General features: G+C 44.1%; 1 protein-coding gene across 3 annotated transcripts in view; it reads right to left on the bottom strand.

The window, feature by feature from the left end:
• Positions 1-16,026, bottom strand: part of SDK1 (sidekick cell adhesion molecule 1) — an 851,863-nt gene that overhangs the window by 115,422 nt on the left and 720,415 nt on the right. For all 3 annotated transcript variants that reach the window (XM_084818282.1, XM_084818285.1, XM_084818283.1), the window contains exon 29: positions 3,033-3,227. In XM_084818282.1, coding sequence (XP_084674408.1) covers positions 3,033-3,227 — 195 coding nt within the window. The remainder of the gene's footprint in view (positions 1-3,032; positions 3,228-16,026) is intronic.

Genomic DNA, 16,026 nt, shown 5'->3' with positions numbered 1-16,026 from the left:
GCTTTATCGTGGCCAGGGGTGTGGCAGGAAGAGGGGGAAACACGTTTTCCAGACAACCAGCAGTTTTGTTTATAATTTGTGGGAGAGTATGGGGTGGGGTGGACAGCTTTCACAGAGGTGCTTAAAAAAGACAGGATTCTAGTCATTGATAGGTGCTTCACAGTCTCATGCAGTTTTAATTTTCTGAAATCCCACCAGCGTTGCAAGTAGGGTGGCCAGATGCAAAAGAAGACAGGGATCTTCCACCTTTAGTAGTTGTGTAGAAGAAGGAATTGGATGTTTTAATGTTATTGTTATCTGCTCTGGATTTTTTTTTTTTATATGAAGGGTGGGATATAAACAGAAATAATAAATAGGTGCAGGAGCCCTGTCTTCTTTCGCATGTAGCCACCCTAACGGCAGGGATGTCTGGGTGTTGCATCACATGCAGATGTGGTAGCAGACGTTTTCAGGACTGAGAGGTCTTCCATCGTAACTTGTGCTATATACGTTTTGAAGGATGCACCCACCCTCTCAATACGTTACATGGTTATTGGCCATGCTGTCAGTCTTGCCTGAAAGTGGGTTCGATTCCCATCTGCTCACTGTACGTTTGTAAACACACAGTTTATTACAAAAGGCATAATAAATCTCCAGTACTCTCTACACACAAACAAGCTGACCTTCTAAAAAGCAGCCCTGGAGCTTCCTACGGCTTTGGGAAGTGGGGGAGCATGAAATGGCACAATGCACGTAGGAGAGGCAGCCAGACGTAATATGAGCAAGCTGCTTTGTAGCCTCTGTGAACAGTCCTTACTTCTCACTGGAATTCATTGAGGAAAGAGACACAAACATGAGTTGCTAGGGATTAAGCACAGTTTACCCATGAGTGGCTGCATTCACACTTCATTGGAGCCTAGGGGGTAAGCCAGAAGTGCAAACAAATTCTTGATTAGTGCCCACCATGCTTTGCTTCTAGTCTCTGTTTCACCTACACCTCAAATAATTTTCTCTTGGAAGGAGCTGGAGGTATTCTGCACATCTGGATTTAAAATCTAGTTAATAACCATGTGAGTTATGGACAAACTGAAGATAGCTTGGGGAGACAGATATCCTAGGAAAGATGCAGAAGGATCACCGATCATTGCTGCTATAGGACAGCCAGAAGCCAAATCCGGCTCTCTTAAGAATCATTTCCTATAGGATGACTTTTACATTTGCTATCATGTTGTACTGAATTGTTCTTAATTTTGTCTTAGGCAATGCTGATTTAAGTGAGTACGACCATGGGAAAGCAGACTATAAATCTAATCAATCAGAAAGCAAATAAATTATGCATATATAATTTATTTATTTATTTATTTATTAAATTTATTAATCGCCCATCTGACTGGTCACCCAGCCACTCTGGGCGATGTACAACCCCCATAAGATATTGTATATAGTATTTAGAGCCAATTCCCATCATTCAAAGTGAAATTCTCCCAACGTTCGGTCACATTCTAGCATGGCCAAGAAGCAGAGCCTGGAATGGGGTAATGTCAATAGGAGGAAGTTTGATCCTTAACAGACAGGCTGGGCAACTGTAGCTTGCCACAGTCAGGGTGGAGTAGGCAAGGCGCTGGCTTCAGGGCTGAGGGGGCCCTTGGCAAAGTGTTGGGTTTCTTCCTATATCGCAGGGTCCGGTTGGCAGCAAGCTAACTTGAAGACAGTGGCAGGCAACTGGTAGGCTGCCATTTTAAATTGTGCCTGACATAGCATTGCTCCAGGGCATTGTGGGAAATTTTAAAAGCCAGCCCCCAGGAGTAGGTCACCATTTTAATTTCCCACCATGCCCCAGAGTGATGCTATGTCTGAGGCACTGTGCAAACTTTATCATGGTAGCTTTCCAGACCCAGCTGCCCATCACAGGGGGATCTGGGACAGATGTCAGGGGTAGTGGGACTTGCTGGGGCATCAGATCCCTGGCAGCTGTCTGCCAGTGCTGACACCTGGCCAAGGCAGGCTTAGCCCCAAATGCTGGGTTGCGTCCTTGTGTGCACCCAGTTACTTTATCCCATACAAACTATGGCTCCTATTTGCTCTTGAGGGGAACATGACCTGTGGACACTGTTGTGGTTATGAGCAGCATCTGCTCTATAGCACGGGTGGGACGTCTTTCAGCCCAAGGGCCAAATTCCATTCTCGGGGGCCACATTCCAGTGGGGCTGAAAACAAAAGTGGCGGGGCCAAAATACGCCCCCCCCATGCCAAACAATACCAGCATATTGTAGCTTCGAGCTCTTTGTGCCACTAATGAAGCCTGAGGAGAGCCGCACTTCAGCCTTTCAGTATGGGGAAAAAACTGCCCGAAAGCCAGGAAACCACCAAATGACTGATGCTCAAGGGAAAGGGGATGGAGCCAGGGGAGGGTTGTGTGGCTGTCTGGGCAACCCCAGAGACGGACAGGTTGGGTCCTCGGGAGGCCAGATTTGACCCCTGGGCCTGACGCTTTCACCCCTGCGCCATAGCCTTCACAGCGGGTGACCGCTGCTCCCCGGGATCTCATGCCATTTTGCTTCCCCACCCTGCTCCAGATCCTCAAAATATATGAACCCTATCTCCACCCTGCCCTGCTTCACAAAGGGCATTTTGCTAGGAAAAGACAACACACAGCAAAGCAGAGCAAAGGAAACAACAAGGAACTGGTCACATCTGCCTTCTTCAATTTGTGTAATCAATCCTTCATTTTCTTTCTGATAATGACAATTTTTTTTTCAAAGAATGAGAATGTGTGTGGGAAATGGCCTGCAAAAACAGCATTTGTACCTGAGCCAATATAATAAGGGAGGAAAAGCCAACCCCAGCAAGCTAACCCCAGCAAGCTGTATTTTAATGTTTTAACTTCTGTAAACTGCCCAGAGAGCTTCGGCTATGGGGCGGTATAGAAATGTAATTAATAATAATATTAATAATAGTAACAACAACAACAGGCCTGAGTAATCTATCTTGGGACACGAGCAACACTGATTCCTCTGGCAAAAGTAGGGTTCCATCCCAGCTGCAGTCATTACCTCTCTTTTCTGTCGTGATGACTGTGGCTTCCAAGGGTTCCCCCCAGCCCTGCCGGGTCTTGGCAGATGCTCGGAAAATGTACGCTGATTCGGGGAAGAGATCTGTGGCCACAAACTGCCTGACTGTGGAGCCAACTTCCACCGTGGTGAACTTGTTCGGGCTGCTGGTTGCCAAGCGGTATGCAATTTGATATCCTGCATTCATCGTGACAAACAAAAAGAAGAAGAGGAAGATGATCACAGGGGTTGGCTTTGTTTTTTCAGTCTTTTAGTGGAGGAAAAATGCCAAGACTACTAGTACATCCTAATTACTTATTTATTTGGAGGCAAAACAATGTAATTTGCTTCTTTTAGGGTTTACCAGCTGAGCTTTATAATGTCTCCCCCATCCCCCAAGTCCGATGCAGTACATTATCTGGGAAATTACTGACTTTATGATGAATGGAAAAGGCCTTCTGAGTGATAATCCACCATGAAATTTGTTTCACATCTCATTCTTATAAGAACGCGAGACAAGAACAGTTTCATCTTCCTGGAGCATACTGATGTGCTGTGATAATGTAACAGATGCTAAAGAAAAGCATACACAGTGGATTTTGACAAGGCAAGGCTGACCAAAACATGGATCAGGCAGCCCCATGTCTCCCCCTCCCCACCTCAAACACCCAGAGAAAGAGAGAGAGGGCTGTGAGACTCAGCAGAGGAGCTGAGCATTCCTTCCAAGGACAGATCACATTTTATTTTGGGCCTGAACTGAGGACCTAGGCAAGACACAAGGCCCCCACAGATGGAGACATGCCACCCTATTCTTCCAACAGGTTTTTTTTTTTTGCTGTTCCATCATCGACCTCATATCTGGGGGCAGGTTCATGGCCTATGACAGGGTAGGGAACCTTTGTCCTATGAAGAATAATTGACCCATTGGAAAAGTCAATCAGGGGGCACAGTTGATGATGGGCGGAGCCAGAGCCCAAAGTGGATGGAGTTTACAGCATTGCAGGATTCCATAGCTCTTTTTCATTCTGCACCACCCTGCCCTGCCCCTCACAGCAGCTAGAGTGGCCAGGTGTCTTCTTTTACAGAGGACAATCCTCTATTTGAAGGGCTGCCAGAGGACCGTCCTCTATTTGGAGGCATTCTCTATTTGAAGGCGTGACCTGTCCAATTGAAGTGTAAAGATAAAGAACCATCAGAGCGGTTGCCCATCACCAGTGGGCACCTGAGCAGGCAGGCACCCAGATCACCTGGTCGCAGTCTTCCACAATATGGGAAGAATGGATTGTATTTCTATTTACATTTTAATAACTATTTTTAAATGTGTATCTATACATATAAATTAGCATATGAAAACATTATGCAAATCACTGTCCTTTTTTGTCCTCTTTTTTGGTGATGCATTTCCTTTTTTGGGGGGACAAATCATAAGTGATCCCCCTATCACACACACACACACACACACACACACACAGAGCGGAAGACGAAGTGATTCCCAGAGGTTGATCCAGAACGCAAGGGTGGGCCTACATGGTCTGGAGATCCAGATGATCTTGAGAGCCACATGGAATTAGGCCATGAGCCACAAGGTTCCTAGCCTAGGACTATGGAATGGCCCAGAAGCTGCAGTTAGCCCTGAACTAGCTTCATTTCTCTTGATATCACATACCGCTATGCAGACCTCAGAGAATAATATACACAATTACTAATGCAGAACTGTATTGTGGACCAACTTTGTACAGTGAACAGAAGAACTGTCCTGCTGGGTGGGACCAAAGATCCATCTTTGCTGTCACCCAGCATCCTGGTTCCAACCATGGACAGTAACCAGATGCCTCTGAGAATCTTCAAAGCAGGACATGAAGGCAGCAGCCCTACCCCATTTTTTGCCTCCACCATCAGCTATTCAGTAGCTCTGAAAAGAAAAGGGAACCCAAATTATGCCGTTGCGGTGAAGAACAGAACAAAAACAGCACTGGGTAACATTCGCCTTTGTTTCCAGATTATGGCCTCTGGTAGCCTCATGCCTGAAGGATACAGAAATCTACAAAAGCTATAAATCCACAAAAGCTATATCGTCTGTTAGATAGCACCACATCCATCCACTGCGTGCCAGTTAAGATCAGCACTTGAGACGCTGCTTGTAGTCCTGCCCTAAGTGAGATCAGATGTTTGGGTACCATTGATGGGGCCATTTCAGTGGTGGCACCGAGATTCTAGAACACCCTCTCTGAGGAAATCCATCAGGCTCCTTTGCATTTAGTGTTCAGACTAAAAAATGTGTGTGTGTGTGTGTGTGTGTGGGGGGGTATTTGCAGATTTATTTTTGTTCTGTTTTGAGTGTGCCTTTGGTTTGTGAGGTTTGTTTGTTTGTTCATTTGCCATTATGCTGTGTCTTGCTTTTTCATCTACTGTTTTGGATTTGGGTTTTATCTGCCCACTGCTTCCACTTCTGTTGATTTATTGTGATTGTGTTAGTGTTTAGATGCTTTTTGTTTTATTGTCCTTTTAATTCTGTCCTTGGGCCAGAAAAGCAAGATCAACGTAATAAATCTGATCTAAATCTTTGATCAGGATTCTCCATTTTGTTTTGTTCTTTAACATTTCTGGGCCCTTCAAAAATAAATAACTAATGGCTGTTGCAAATGAAACTTCAAACAACGCGGGCAGCTTTTGATAAGGTCTCAGATACAGAGGAAGTTTGGTGGGGCTTTCAGTGGTGACAGGAAAGAATTTCATACTCTTATCCCATAGCCTGAGGGATGATCAAACAGGGCAACTGAAGCAGGCTAGGAGCTGAAGTGCATTTTATTTATTTAGTACACTTATAATCCCACCTTTCTTCCATCATGGAACTCAAGGCAGTGTACAACATGTTCCCAGATAGTCTTCAGACACTGAGTAGACCCAGACCTGCATAGCTTTGCACAATGGCCACACTGCATGCCTTAAGCCCCTTCCCTGGGACTTGGGAGGGTTGCTTGAACCAGTTGAGGAGTGGGGAATACCTTGACCTCCCTACAAGCCTCTTCAATGATTCTCATTCCCTAGAGTCCAAGTATGTGAGTCAATGCATCCAAGGCTGTTCAACTGTTCAAACTCATTCTGTGAACACTTGCCAACACGCCAGGCTCGCTTTCTTCTGGAGCTTACCACAAACCCAGTCCAGCTGCTCAGCTCCAAAATCAATTTCCATCAGAGATGGCAGAGATGGCTTTGCTTGTAGCGAGAACCGTTAAATGTGCCATCAAGTTAGATAGTGTGGAGCATGGAGGGTGACGGCCAAATAAACCCGAAACAGAAGCAGCTGAACTCAGTTGTGACAGACAGCTGCTGGCCCTCTGACCATCTTTGGGACTCTAAAGAGTGCTGCAGAGACAGGAGCTTAATCCCCCGCCCCCCAGTCTTTATATTCCTGCTGCAGTTTTGATATGCACTAGTTTTCAGTTGCAACAAAAGAAAGGGAGAGCTGAAAACAAGAGGGCGAGAACAGTGGATGGAGAACAGCAGAAGGATGCTTGTGATAGTGAGGATCCATCCATCTCCAGCTGAGAGATGGCAGCGACTACTGATATATAAACAAGGCAAGAGGCAATAAAAGGGGATCTGGAATGTCCTTTGCAGAGCCAATTCTGTGTGCACTACATATTCACACGTGGACTTTGGAGTTTAATTTGGATGCAGATGGTGCTAATTGTGTGCAGTGGGGCTAGTGATGCTTTTACAGATTACCTGTCCTCTCCCTATATGTCATTGTCTTCCCCCCACACACACACACTCTGGAGGAAATGGGATAATTTGCAGCAGCTGAATGGGAACGTGGCTGTTCCTTTCGTTTCTCCAGCTGATGTGCTATTGTGAGTCAAGTCTTGTATACTTTGCTGCTTCAGAGGTGCCAGAGGAGAAGACCATGTTTCGCTGATACTCAGATTACAGCAGACAAGATTTGAGAGCGAGCCCGGCTGTTGAAGCCCATCTTGGAACCAGGACATATGCAGATGAGAGAGTAGACAGGCCATATATATTTTCAAACTTGGCTCCATAAAATCAAACATCTAAGCGTGTAGCTTTGCCAAAGCACCTGAACCACAAGTAGGAGCCAGGAAGAGCTATGAGAAAAAAGCCATCAAAGTGCTGATTTAGCTGCCCACCTTTAGATATGGACATACCGCACCTACACCCACACACCGGGCTGCAGAGAATTATGACTGAAAGATCAAAAGCTTAGAAATAGTTTTCATAGACTCTCAAACTGGAAAAGCCATATTACTACTTGTGCATTTAAGCAGTTTCTAATGTATGTAATGTATGCATAAGACAGAGGTACTGTTACTGAGTGTTTCTTCTGCCTGGATGAGTGATATTCAACCTGGAGGGAACTGCATTGCCCCTAAAGGTTCGGGTTCATAGTTTGGGGGCGCTCTTGGATCCAGCATTGTCACTGGAGATGTGGGTGGTACAGAGCACCTGTATCAGCTTAGACTGATATACTAACAACATCCCTATGTGGACACAGATAGCCTAGCGACAGTTATCCACATAGGCAAGCCTGCACAAGGCGACATACAATAATATTGTTACACACAGTATAATAATGGGATGAACAACATACAATAAAAGAAGCAACTTGGGCCTTTAAGAAAGGGATAGGCTCAACATTTAAGCAAATGTATTTCATGAGTTTAAAAACCTGAACCCTGGGAATCTCTTTATGAGTGGACTGACAACTTGGATACTTTCTCAATTCTATATTATTAGGTAAAATTAAGAACACTGGCTCTACGTTTTTGTAAGAAATTTGTGGCTGACTTAGAAAAGAGAGGAAGGATCTGTCCCCTTATTTGATGTGTTTGAAATCCGCAACATGTTAACAGAAACATTAGAAAAACAATGTACCAGCTGGGTGCTGTTAGGCGTTCACATTAAAAAGAGTCAAATCTTTAGAGATCATTAACTGTGCACAGCTCACACAGCAACCAGTATGAGAGAAAGAGACACTCAATTTTGAATATATTTAGCTTTACCCTTTGCAAATGTTATGTAGACTGCACAGGTATGTACCTTATATCGAACACTGTGAAATCTAGGACCGATTTAACAAATGCTACAGCATTTTATTTAACTATTTTTAAAGCCAAGGGAAAGAGAGCACATAAAAGGATACACTGAAGGGATGTGCTCTGACCTTTCTCCAGTTTCTGCACATGTGCAGAAAGCAGAACCAAAAGACACAGCAAGAATCAGCTGAGATAAAACACGATAGAGGAGGCAAGTACGGGGGGGGGGAATGGGGAGGGGCAGGGAAGGCACACTGTAGCAAATAAGAAGCCAAGATGAATACAAAAGCTAGAGATGAAATTAAAATAAGCAAGGGCATCACAACAAAATCCCGGAGGGGAAATACAACACATTAAGAGGAAATCAACCTTGGTTTGCAGAGTGATTAAAAAGTAAGTACACATGCTATCACGAGCAAGCCAGTTTAAATCCATTTCATTTCTTGCTCTGTTGCCCTTGAACTATAATGTTAAGTCAAGCCACGTTTGTGCAGGACTGATAAAATTGCATATTCAGCTATTAGTGCATTCAACTTGTTCAATTGCTTGATTATGAGCAGCTGTATGAATTAATGTAATAAACGGCACCATTTATGCCCTCCACACACACAGCCCTGTGTGACGGATGGGATTCCCCCTGAGAACCTTTCCCCAATCAAGGGAGGCCCTTCCTGAACACACTTAAAAAGGTCCAGTTGCTGGGCCCACTTTATGCTCCCAGGATGCAGATTATGCCCTCAAAGGTCAGGAGACTCAGGCCCCCAACATGGAGCCTACTTTTAAATGGTGGCAGCCATGTTGAATTTCCCCCAAACTGAAAAAGCATCTCAGAACACAGCTTTATTGGTAAACCCATGGGTAAACCAAACCGTGGCTGCTCCAGTTCTCTTCCCCTAAAAAGCATTTCATTTAACCCCCAAAATATAGCTGAAACAAAACAACTAGCTTTGAGGTGGGTGAAATAGTTAAGAAATGGGCCTTGTCAATTCTCTACTACCCTATTCTAAGTCAATCTGATTTGAGCCTGAGGGAGCTGGGGCGGGGGGATCAGTTTACCCTATAAATATGGAAACTGTTGGGAAAGGTGGCAAAAAAATAAACAAACTCCAAACTGTGGTTGTGTGAATCAGCTACAAGACCAAAACAAGCTGCACAAGTGCAGAATGCAGCAGCTTGGCTGTTGCCAGGAGATGCCCCTTTTCAGCGTGTAACTCCTTTGCTTGGCTGCCTATTCGCTACCGGGCCAGGTTTAAGGTTTTAGTACTAGTGTACAAAGCCCTAAACAACTTGGGACCAGGATACCTGAGAGAGCGCCTCCTTCCTTACCAACCTGCCCGGTCACTGAGGTCAACAGAGGGCATGTTCCTGGTGGTTCCACATGGACCCATGGCCCAGTTGGAGTCCACCAGGAAAAGAGCCTTCAGTATGGTGGCCCCCTTCCTGTGGAATTCCCTGACTTTAGAGGTCAGGCAGGCACCAACGTTGTGTTCTTTCCAGTGCCTCCTGAAGACATTGTTATTTCAAGAGGCCTTCCTTGCATGACCAGCCATGGTTGTTAAATTCCACTTTGTTCGGGTTTGTCTTTAAAAAAAAAAAAGTTTAAACTCTTTAACCTGTTGTTTTATTCTTTTATCATGTTGTTCACTTCTCTGAAATCTTCTGATGTGGAGTGGTATATAAATATTGTAAATATAAATAAATAAACAAACAAACAAACAAACAAATAAATAAGTGCGATCATTCCAAGGGAAAATACGGGGATGCAAAACTTCCACAACAAAAAGAAGAAAAGACCAGGAGAAGTGCTGGGTGAAATCAAACGAGAGAAATCAATGGAGGTAAATGGAAAGTGTTCAAAGAGAAATTAATGTATGCCCTGGGGCTACAGAAGCAACATAGCAATAAATGCAATAGGCATTTTAAAGGCCATTAAGACATGAGGAATAGAAACTCAGTATAAAATGGAACTCAAAAAATTGCTGAACACAGTAAAGAACATCACAAGAAAAAATGCAGGGATATTCTTGGAGCAGAATGGAGATTGGATATGTGCTTGTAAGACTTTTTCAAGGCATAGGAAGACGCTCAGATTTGGAGAAAGAAGTGAATACGATTAAACCTGACTTGCAAGAGAAAAATCATTATGCAGAGAACTTAGGAATACTTTCACAAGAATGTAGATACTGCCAATTCCTGCTGATTCATATGGCTACCATCCAGATATGAAGCTCTCTTCATACTCTGGAAGTTTCATAAGCAATGCTTTCAAAGACACTGCCCCCTCCCATTGATTGACCTAACTGAACAGACATTCAGATGCAGCAAGGTAGTTAACAGACATACTGAACATGACTTCTGATTGGCTGAAAATATAGCGCAATTGGATAATGCGATAATATATCATAACATCAGGGTAATGAGAGGACACGTCAAGGGGATGGTCTCAAGGGGAATGGTGAGCATCCAAAGGATGTGCTAACAACTGATGGAGTGCTAACAAAAACAAAGGAACTGCCCGCTGGAGCAGAATGTCCTAGCATGCTAGTTCCAACAACAGATAGCCTTTGGATAGCTCACTAGATGCAAAGGCAACTAGCTTTCCTGCTGCTGGTCCCCAGCATAAGGCACTCAAAGGATCACTGCCTCTACTAGACATGGAGACTCCATTTGGCTATCATGGCTGTTAAGAGGCCTATAGCCCATTAATTTGTACAATAGAGTGATTGCATGCATATTGACTCAGAAGTAAGTCCAACTACATCCAGTGGTATTTACTCGCAGTGGTATGTGTGTATAGCATTGCAGCCTAAACCTTCTTTTAAAATCCAGCCACACTAGTAGTTGTCACCACTTCTTCTGACTGTGTGGTCCACAAATACTACATCTTGAACAAAGATATACTTCTCTATCCATTTTCCACAGTTGTTTTGGCCTATATTCCCATATAAACCTGATCATCCCCCCTTTTTAGATTATTAAGAATCCTGCTTTAAAAACTGTGCTTTACAAATTGTACCAAGGGTGGGCTTCAAATAATTTTTGTACAAAAGCAAGTGATTTGGGCATGCTAGTGCTTCCAGAATCAAATAAAAGGCAGCAGTTTATTGTGTCTTTTAAATGTTAGGTTACCCTAAAGCAACCACCTCTTCCCCCAACGCAAACAGGCAGGAGTGTAGCTTTCCACTCTGAATACTAAAGTTGTTTTTATGCTCATCACTACAATATAAACCCTTCAGAACTGGCAGCATCAGCCCTAGGAAGTTGCAGCGCATCTGAGCATACAGACGGTTATTCATTTGTTGCAGAACTGGGAGGAGGGATCCTGCATAATACTGAGAGATTAAAGTTGTTCTCATGCAGTTTGCTGATTTTTACCACTTAGCATTTCAAAGGCTCATGGTGTGCGCGAATGTAATATGAGATCAAAACACCAATTTGCAAACTTGGGTTGCATCTAATTCTGAACCAGATTCTTGATGTGTTTTTTTTCTGATACATTGTTCTTTCAAAAAGTATGCTAGACACCAAGAGGAGAGAGGGGCACTAACTAGGAAGAGGTCTTCATTATAGAGGGGAGGAATATGCACCCTTAGTGACAGATCATTTTAGTCACGTTGTAACGAGTAGTATGTAGGGGTGATGAATTGGAATGCAAAAAGGAATGTCCAGAAAAGGCGCAGGTGTTTGCTATCATACTCTCTGAAATAGGAGTTCGACTTAACCAGCAGCTATCATGAAGTACTTAACCTAAGTTCCTTTCTCTCTAGGAGTCTATTGGTTCTTCATGCTGCTGATCTCCAAGATGCTCAGCCCTGTTTTGATATAGGTTATAAAAATAACAGTTGCCAAGGCATTGGTATACTTGGAGTGCAACAACAAGACTACAACAACAGCACCAAGGCAAATGACTTGGATTAACAGTTATTCTTGTGTGCAAGAGTCTCCTTCATTGTTTCTGATTTGCAGAGTGCCTTGTAGAATGGTATACGCTGATTTTCATATATGTTTTAACTAAATCGGTAAAAGTTTCAGGGTCAGAGGTTAAAGATACCATTTGTGTGTATGTGTCAGGGGCCACTAAGGCTAGAACTGGGAACCTTCTGCTCTGTGTATTTTGCTGCTGCATTTGATGAGCCACCAGAACTACAGTTTGGAACATCTTTCTTGTCATGTTCTCCAGCCTTGATCCACCCTCAAGCTCAGAGGAAGATATGGATAGGGAGGAGGTGCCTTTTGGGGAGTCCCCCCATCTCCTTTATCTTTCAGTTCAGAAGTTATTGTTTTGCCAGATTCCTCAGAGTTGAAAGACGCACTGCTAGTGAAGTCATAATTGCCCCTCACAGTAGAAACCAAAGGCTGCAAAGGCTGGCCATGTTCCTTTAATAGCACAGGGGCAGGGCCAACAGCAGGACCAGACTTGCCAACCTTCAGAAGGCCTCAGCATCTTGCTGAAGCAACAGCTTTCCCTCGGGTGGCTGAGAATGCTCCAGCCAACATCCTCTACAGTACTCTGTCCGAGGTTCTGACAGACTCGGTCATACCTGTCAGGACTCTGCCCTACCAGTAAGTGTTTCTGCTGCCACCAGCTCTTGCAGAGAGCCTCAAGATATAATGGGACAGGACATTCCTGGGCACTGTGGTATTCTGGGTTTCTGGATTGGTCCTATCCATCCAAGCTGGTCCCTGGTCCCTCCTAATCAGAAAAGGCTATAAAGGCCACTCCGGTCTGGGAATTTACCTGAGCAATCATGGCCTTCCTGGTGTTGATGTGTTTTGGCTTGTTCCTTGGAACTGCCCCCCACCCTGGCTCCCCTCTGACAGCTGCTTATGACTCAGCCCTGAGTGTTCAGTGCAGTGGTTTGTATTTAAAGCTAGCTCATCATTAACATTAGCCTTCAAGTAAGTTAAAATGGTATAAAAATGAATCAATTTGTTGATGAAAGATGAAAACACAATAAAGATTTCTGATCAGATATTCTCCAAAACCCTAAATCATGTCCACCTAAACAAAGTTACATTATTTACTGGCTTGGTTAAACGCTTAAAAGGTTGTCAACATAGTGAATGGATAACTTGGAGGTGATGCACAGAATCTAGTTTTGTCGCTGCAGCCACAAATACCAGGGGAGGGTGGTGGCATCCCTACATGCTGGGATTTGCAAGACATCAAGCAAGCAGCTATGAGGCGCATGGAGAGAGAGCGCAATCACAGAAGAGGCTGAATTTGCTCTGCCCTTGGTCTGCTGTCTGCAGATTTGTATGGAGGTGGAAATCACAAATCTATAGTCATAAGTCCAAAGGCACACCATATTCAGCCTCTTTAATTTTCTCAGCAGGTCTGCATATGATGGCCCTCCTCTACACTTGCTTCCGAAGTTCCTTAACTGTTAGCTTCAAATCATCATCACCATCATCATCTATTTCATTTCTATACCATCCAATAGCCGAAGTTCTCTGGGCGGTTCACAACAATTCATAAAAATAAATACAAAAACTACAACATTCTAAACATGATATCACAACTTTATAATAATACATGGTGTCAAAATGTTTAAAGGATAAAATTTAAAACAATTAAATAGCTAAAAACAATTTCAGTTCACAATTTCAATAACAGATCTGTTCAAGACAGCCAACGTAAGTGCCTCATCATATGCCATTAAATGCCTGGGAGTAGAGAGCAGTCTTAACCTGGTGCTGAAAAGGTGACAGTGTAGGCACCAGGCTGGCCTCAGTGGGGAACTCATTCCACAGTCATGGGGCCACCACTGAGAAAGCCCACTCCCTTGTTGCCACCTTCCAAGCCTCCCTCATGCAAATCATGCAAATCTTTGCATGGAGGGACAGTGACCCACCCACACTTTCAGTGAGAGCAGCAAAAATAAGAACTCCGTGCATATGCCTATGAATTGCCCCCAATTTCCTGCAATTCCAGTTTACTCAGCCTTAGTTCCAAAGTGGAACCAACCAATGCATTAGGAATTCTCAATTTTTTGTTTCCAAATTTTGTACAAAACTCTGTCATACATAGTTTATGAAGTTTTCAGTCCCTTCAGATCTTTCCCCTTCTTTCCATCAGGAGTAGGCAGAAGGCAGATCTCTAGGTGTTTGGGACTTCAACTCCCATCAGCCCCTACCAGCTGATCCCATCAGCCCCCCCCCCCAGCATGGCCAATGGTTAGGAATGCTGAGAGTTGAAGTCCAAAACATCTGGCGTGGGACTTTCTGCCCACTTCTGCTCTACATTACCAATATGCATATACGATGGATAACACTACTAAAAAAGCAATCTCAAAGCGATAACAAAAGTCAAGTAGGGCTCTGCAATGCAATGCCAACAAATGACGATGAGGAGCAATCTTGATGTGCCCATGCCCTATGTCCTGCAAAGAACAACCTAAAAAATTGCCCCACCGAAGAACAATCTATCATGCAGCAAAACCAAGAGACTACATACTAAGAGCCCATGGGTGGGTTTGTTCTTCCTTCTCAGTTTGGCCTGAGAATGGAGACATGAAAGTTTCAGTTTCACACTCCCCCAGTTAGAAGAAATTCTTAGTTAAGGATTTAACACCTTGAAAAATGGCTCAAGACCTCACTGCAGTGGAGCCTCACGATAATAGCTCTGCACTGCTACTGCCAGGTGGGTGAAACCCCATCCAGACCTGCTCAGCAATGCAAGCGACTGAAAGGCACGAGGCATGTAACGAAAGGTACGTATTTCTTTGCTATATCCCGAACAGATAGTTCCAAGTAGATGGAATTTCCCCTTGCACACAAATCCCATGTTTCAGCTCCTGGTTTTAATTTGATAATAAGCACACAAGGTACAGAGTTCCATTTAAGGTAATATAAGCAACTCAAGCTCCAGGAATACACAGCAGGATTCTGCCTGTGACAGCTAGCTGGGGCCAAGACTGAAACAAATTCTCCCTTCCTTCTTTATTCTGTGTAAAGGATTCTGGAACGGCTGCTTTCAGATCTGATCTAATGACACTCCAACACCTTGTGGGCCCTATTATCATCAGCAGAGTATTTTGGGCTGTTGTACACCATCCAAGGAAATGCCATCTACAGCGAGCAAATCCAGACTTTATTTAACACAAACCACAAAGCATCCCACAGTTTAAGGGCACAGCATTTAGATGGTAAAATAAAGTGTCCTATATCACTATGGCCGCAGTCTAAAAATGCTAAACACAAAGTTTGCTCAATTTCCCAGGGAAGAGCCCAGCCCACACAGCTTTTATTAGCTATTATTTTAAATATGTATGTATGTATATACTATATATACAGTATATATGATTGCATTTGCTTGAAGGAACCTAGCATTATTGCCTTAGAATTAATCAGAAAGACAGGGGTAGAATCCAGTGTTAGCCCTATGTAGAGACTTAAGTCCCATTTCTTTCAATTGCTCTACTCTACATAGGACTAATATAGGGAGCAATCTTATGGTTCCCAGACTGTGTCTCAGGGGCATAGGGTATTCCAGATCCAAGGCTGGAGACAGTGCTCTGACTTCAGGGTAGGGAACCCGTGATCCAACCTCCCTCCCCCTGCCAGCCAGCATGGAAAGGACCATGCCAGCTGCCTTTCCAAGGCAGGGAATGTGACCTCAGAGAGGGGGTAAGGGGGTATTCCGATGCTCAGGGAGTAGAGGCAACTGGAGAGGCCGGATATGAGTTATCCCTCCCTCCCCCTCCCTGCCACTCCCACAAACTCTCACAACCCTTCCTTCCTCCTCTCTCTTGTACACAGGTTCCTTCCTCCACTTCCTGGTTTTCACTAACCACAGTTTGCTGTGCGGCCTAATGGGGGTGGCTCCTGATCATCAAACCATGGTTTGGCATCACATCTGAAATGAGCCAATGTCAGAACAGAAGCATCTATGACTTTCTTGCTGCAATATTTCTTCCATTTCAGCACACAGCCTGTCTTAA

The sequence above is a fragment of the Heloderma suspectum genome, chromosome 12 (genome assembly GCF_057233095.1).
Source record: "Heloderma suspectum isolate Gila_16-S chromosome 12, 16-S_ref, whole genome shotgun sequence".
Classification (NCBI taxonomy): Eukaryota; Metazoa; Chordata; class Lepidosauria; order Squamata; family Helodermatidae; genus Heloderma; species Heloderma suspectum.
Note: the sequence above shows the minus strand (reverse complement) of the source record. Positions and strands in the feature narration are given on the sequence as shown.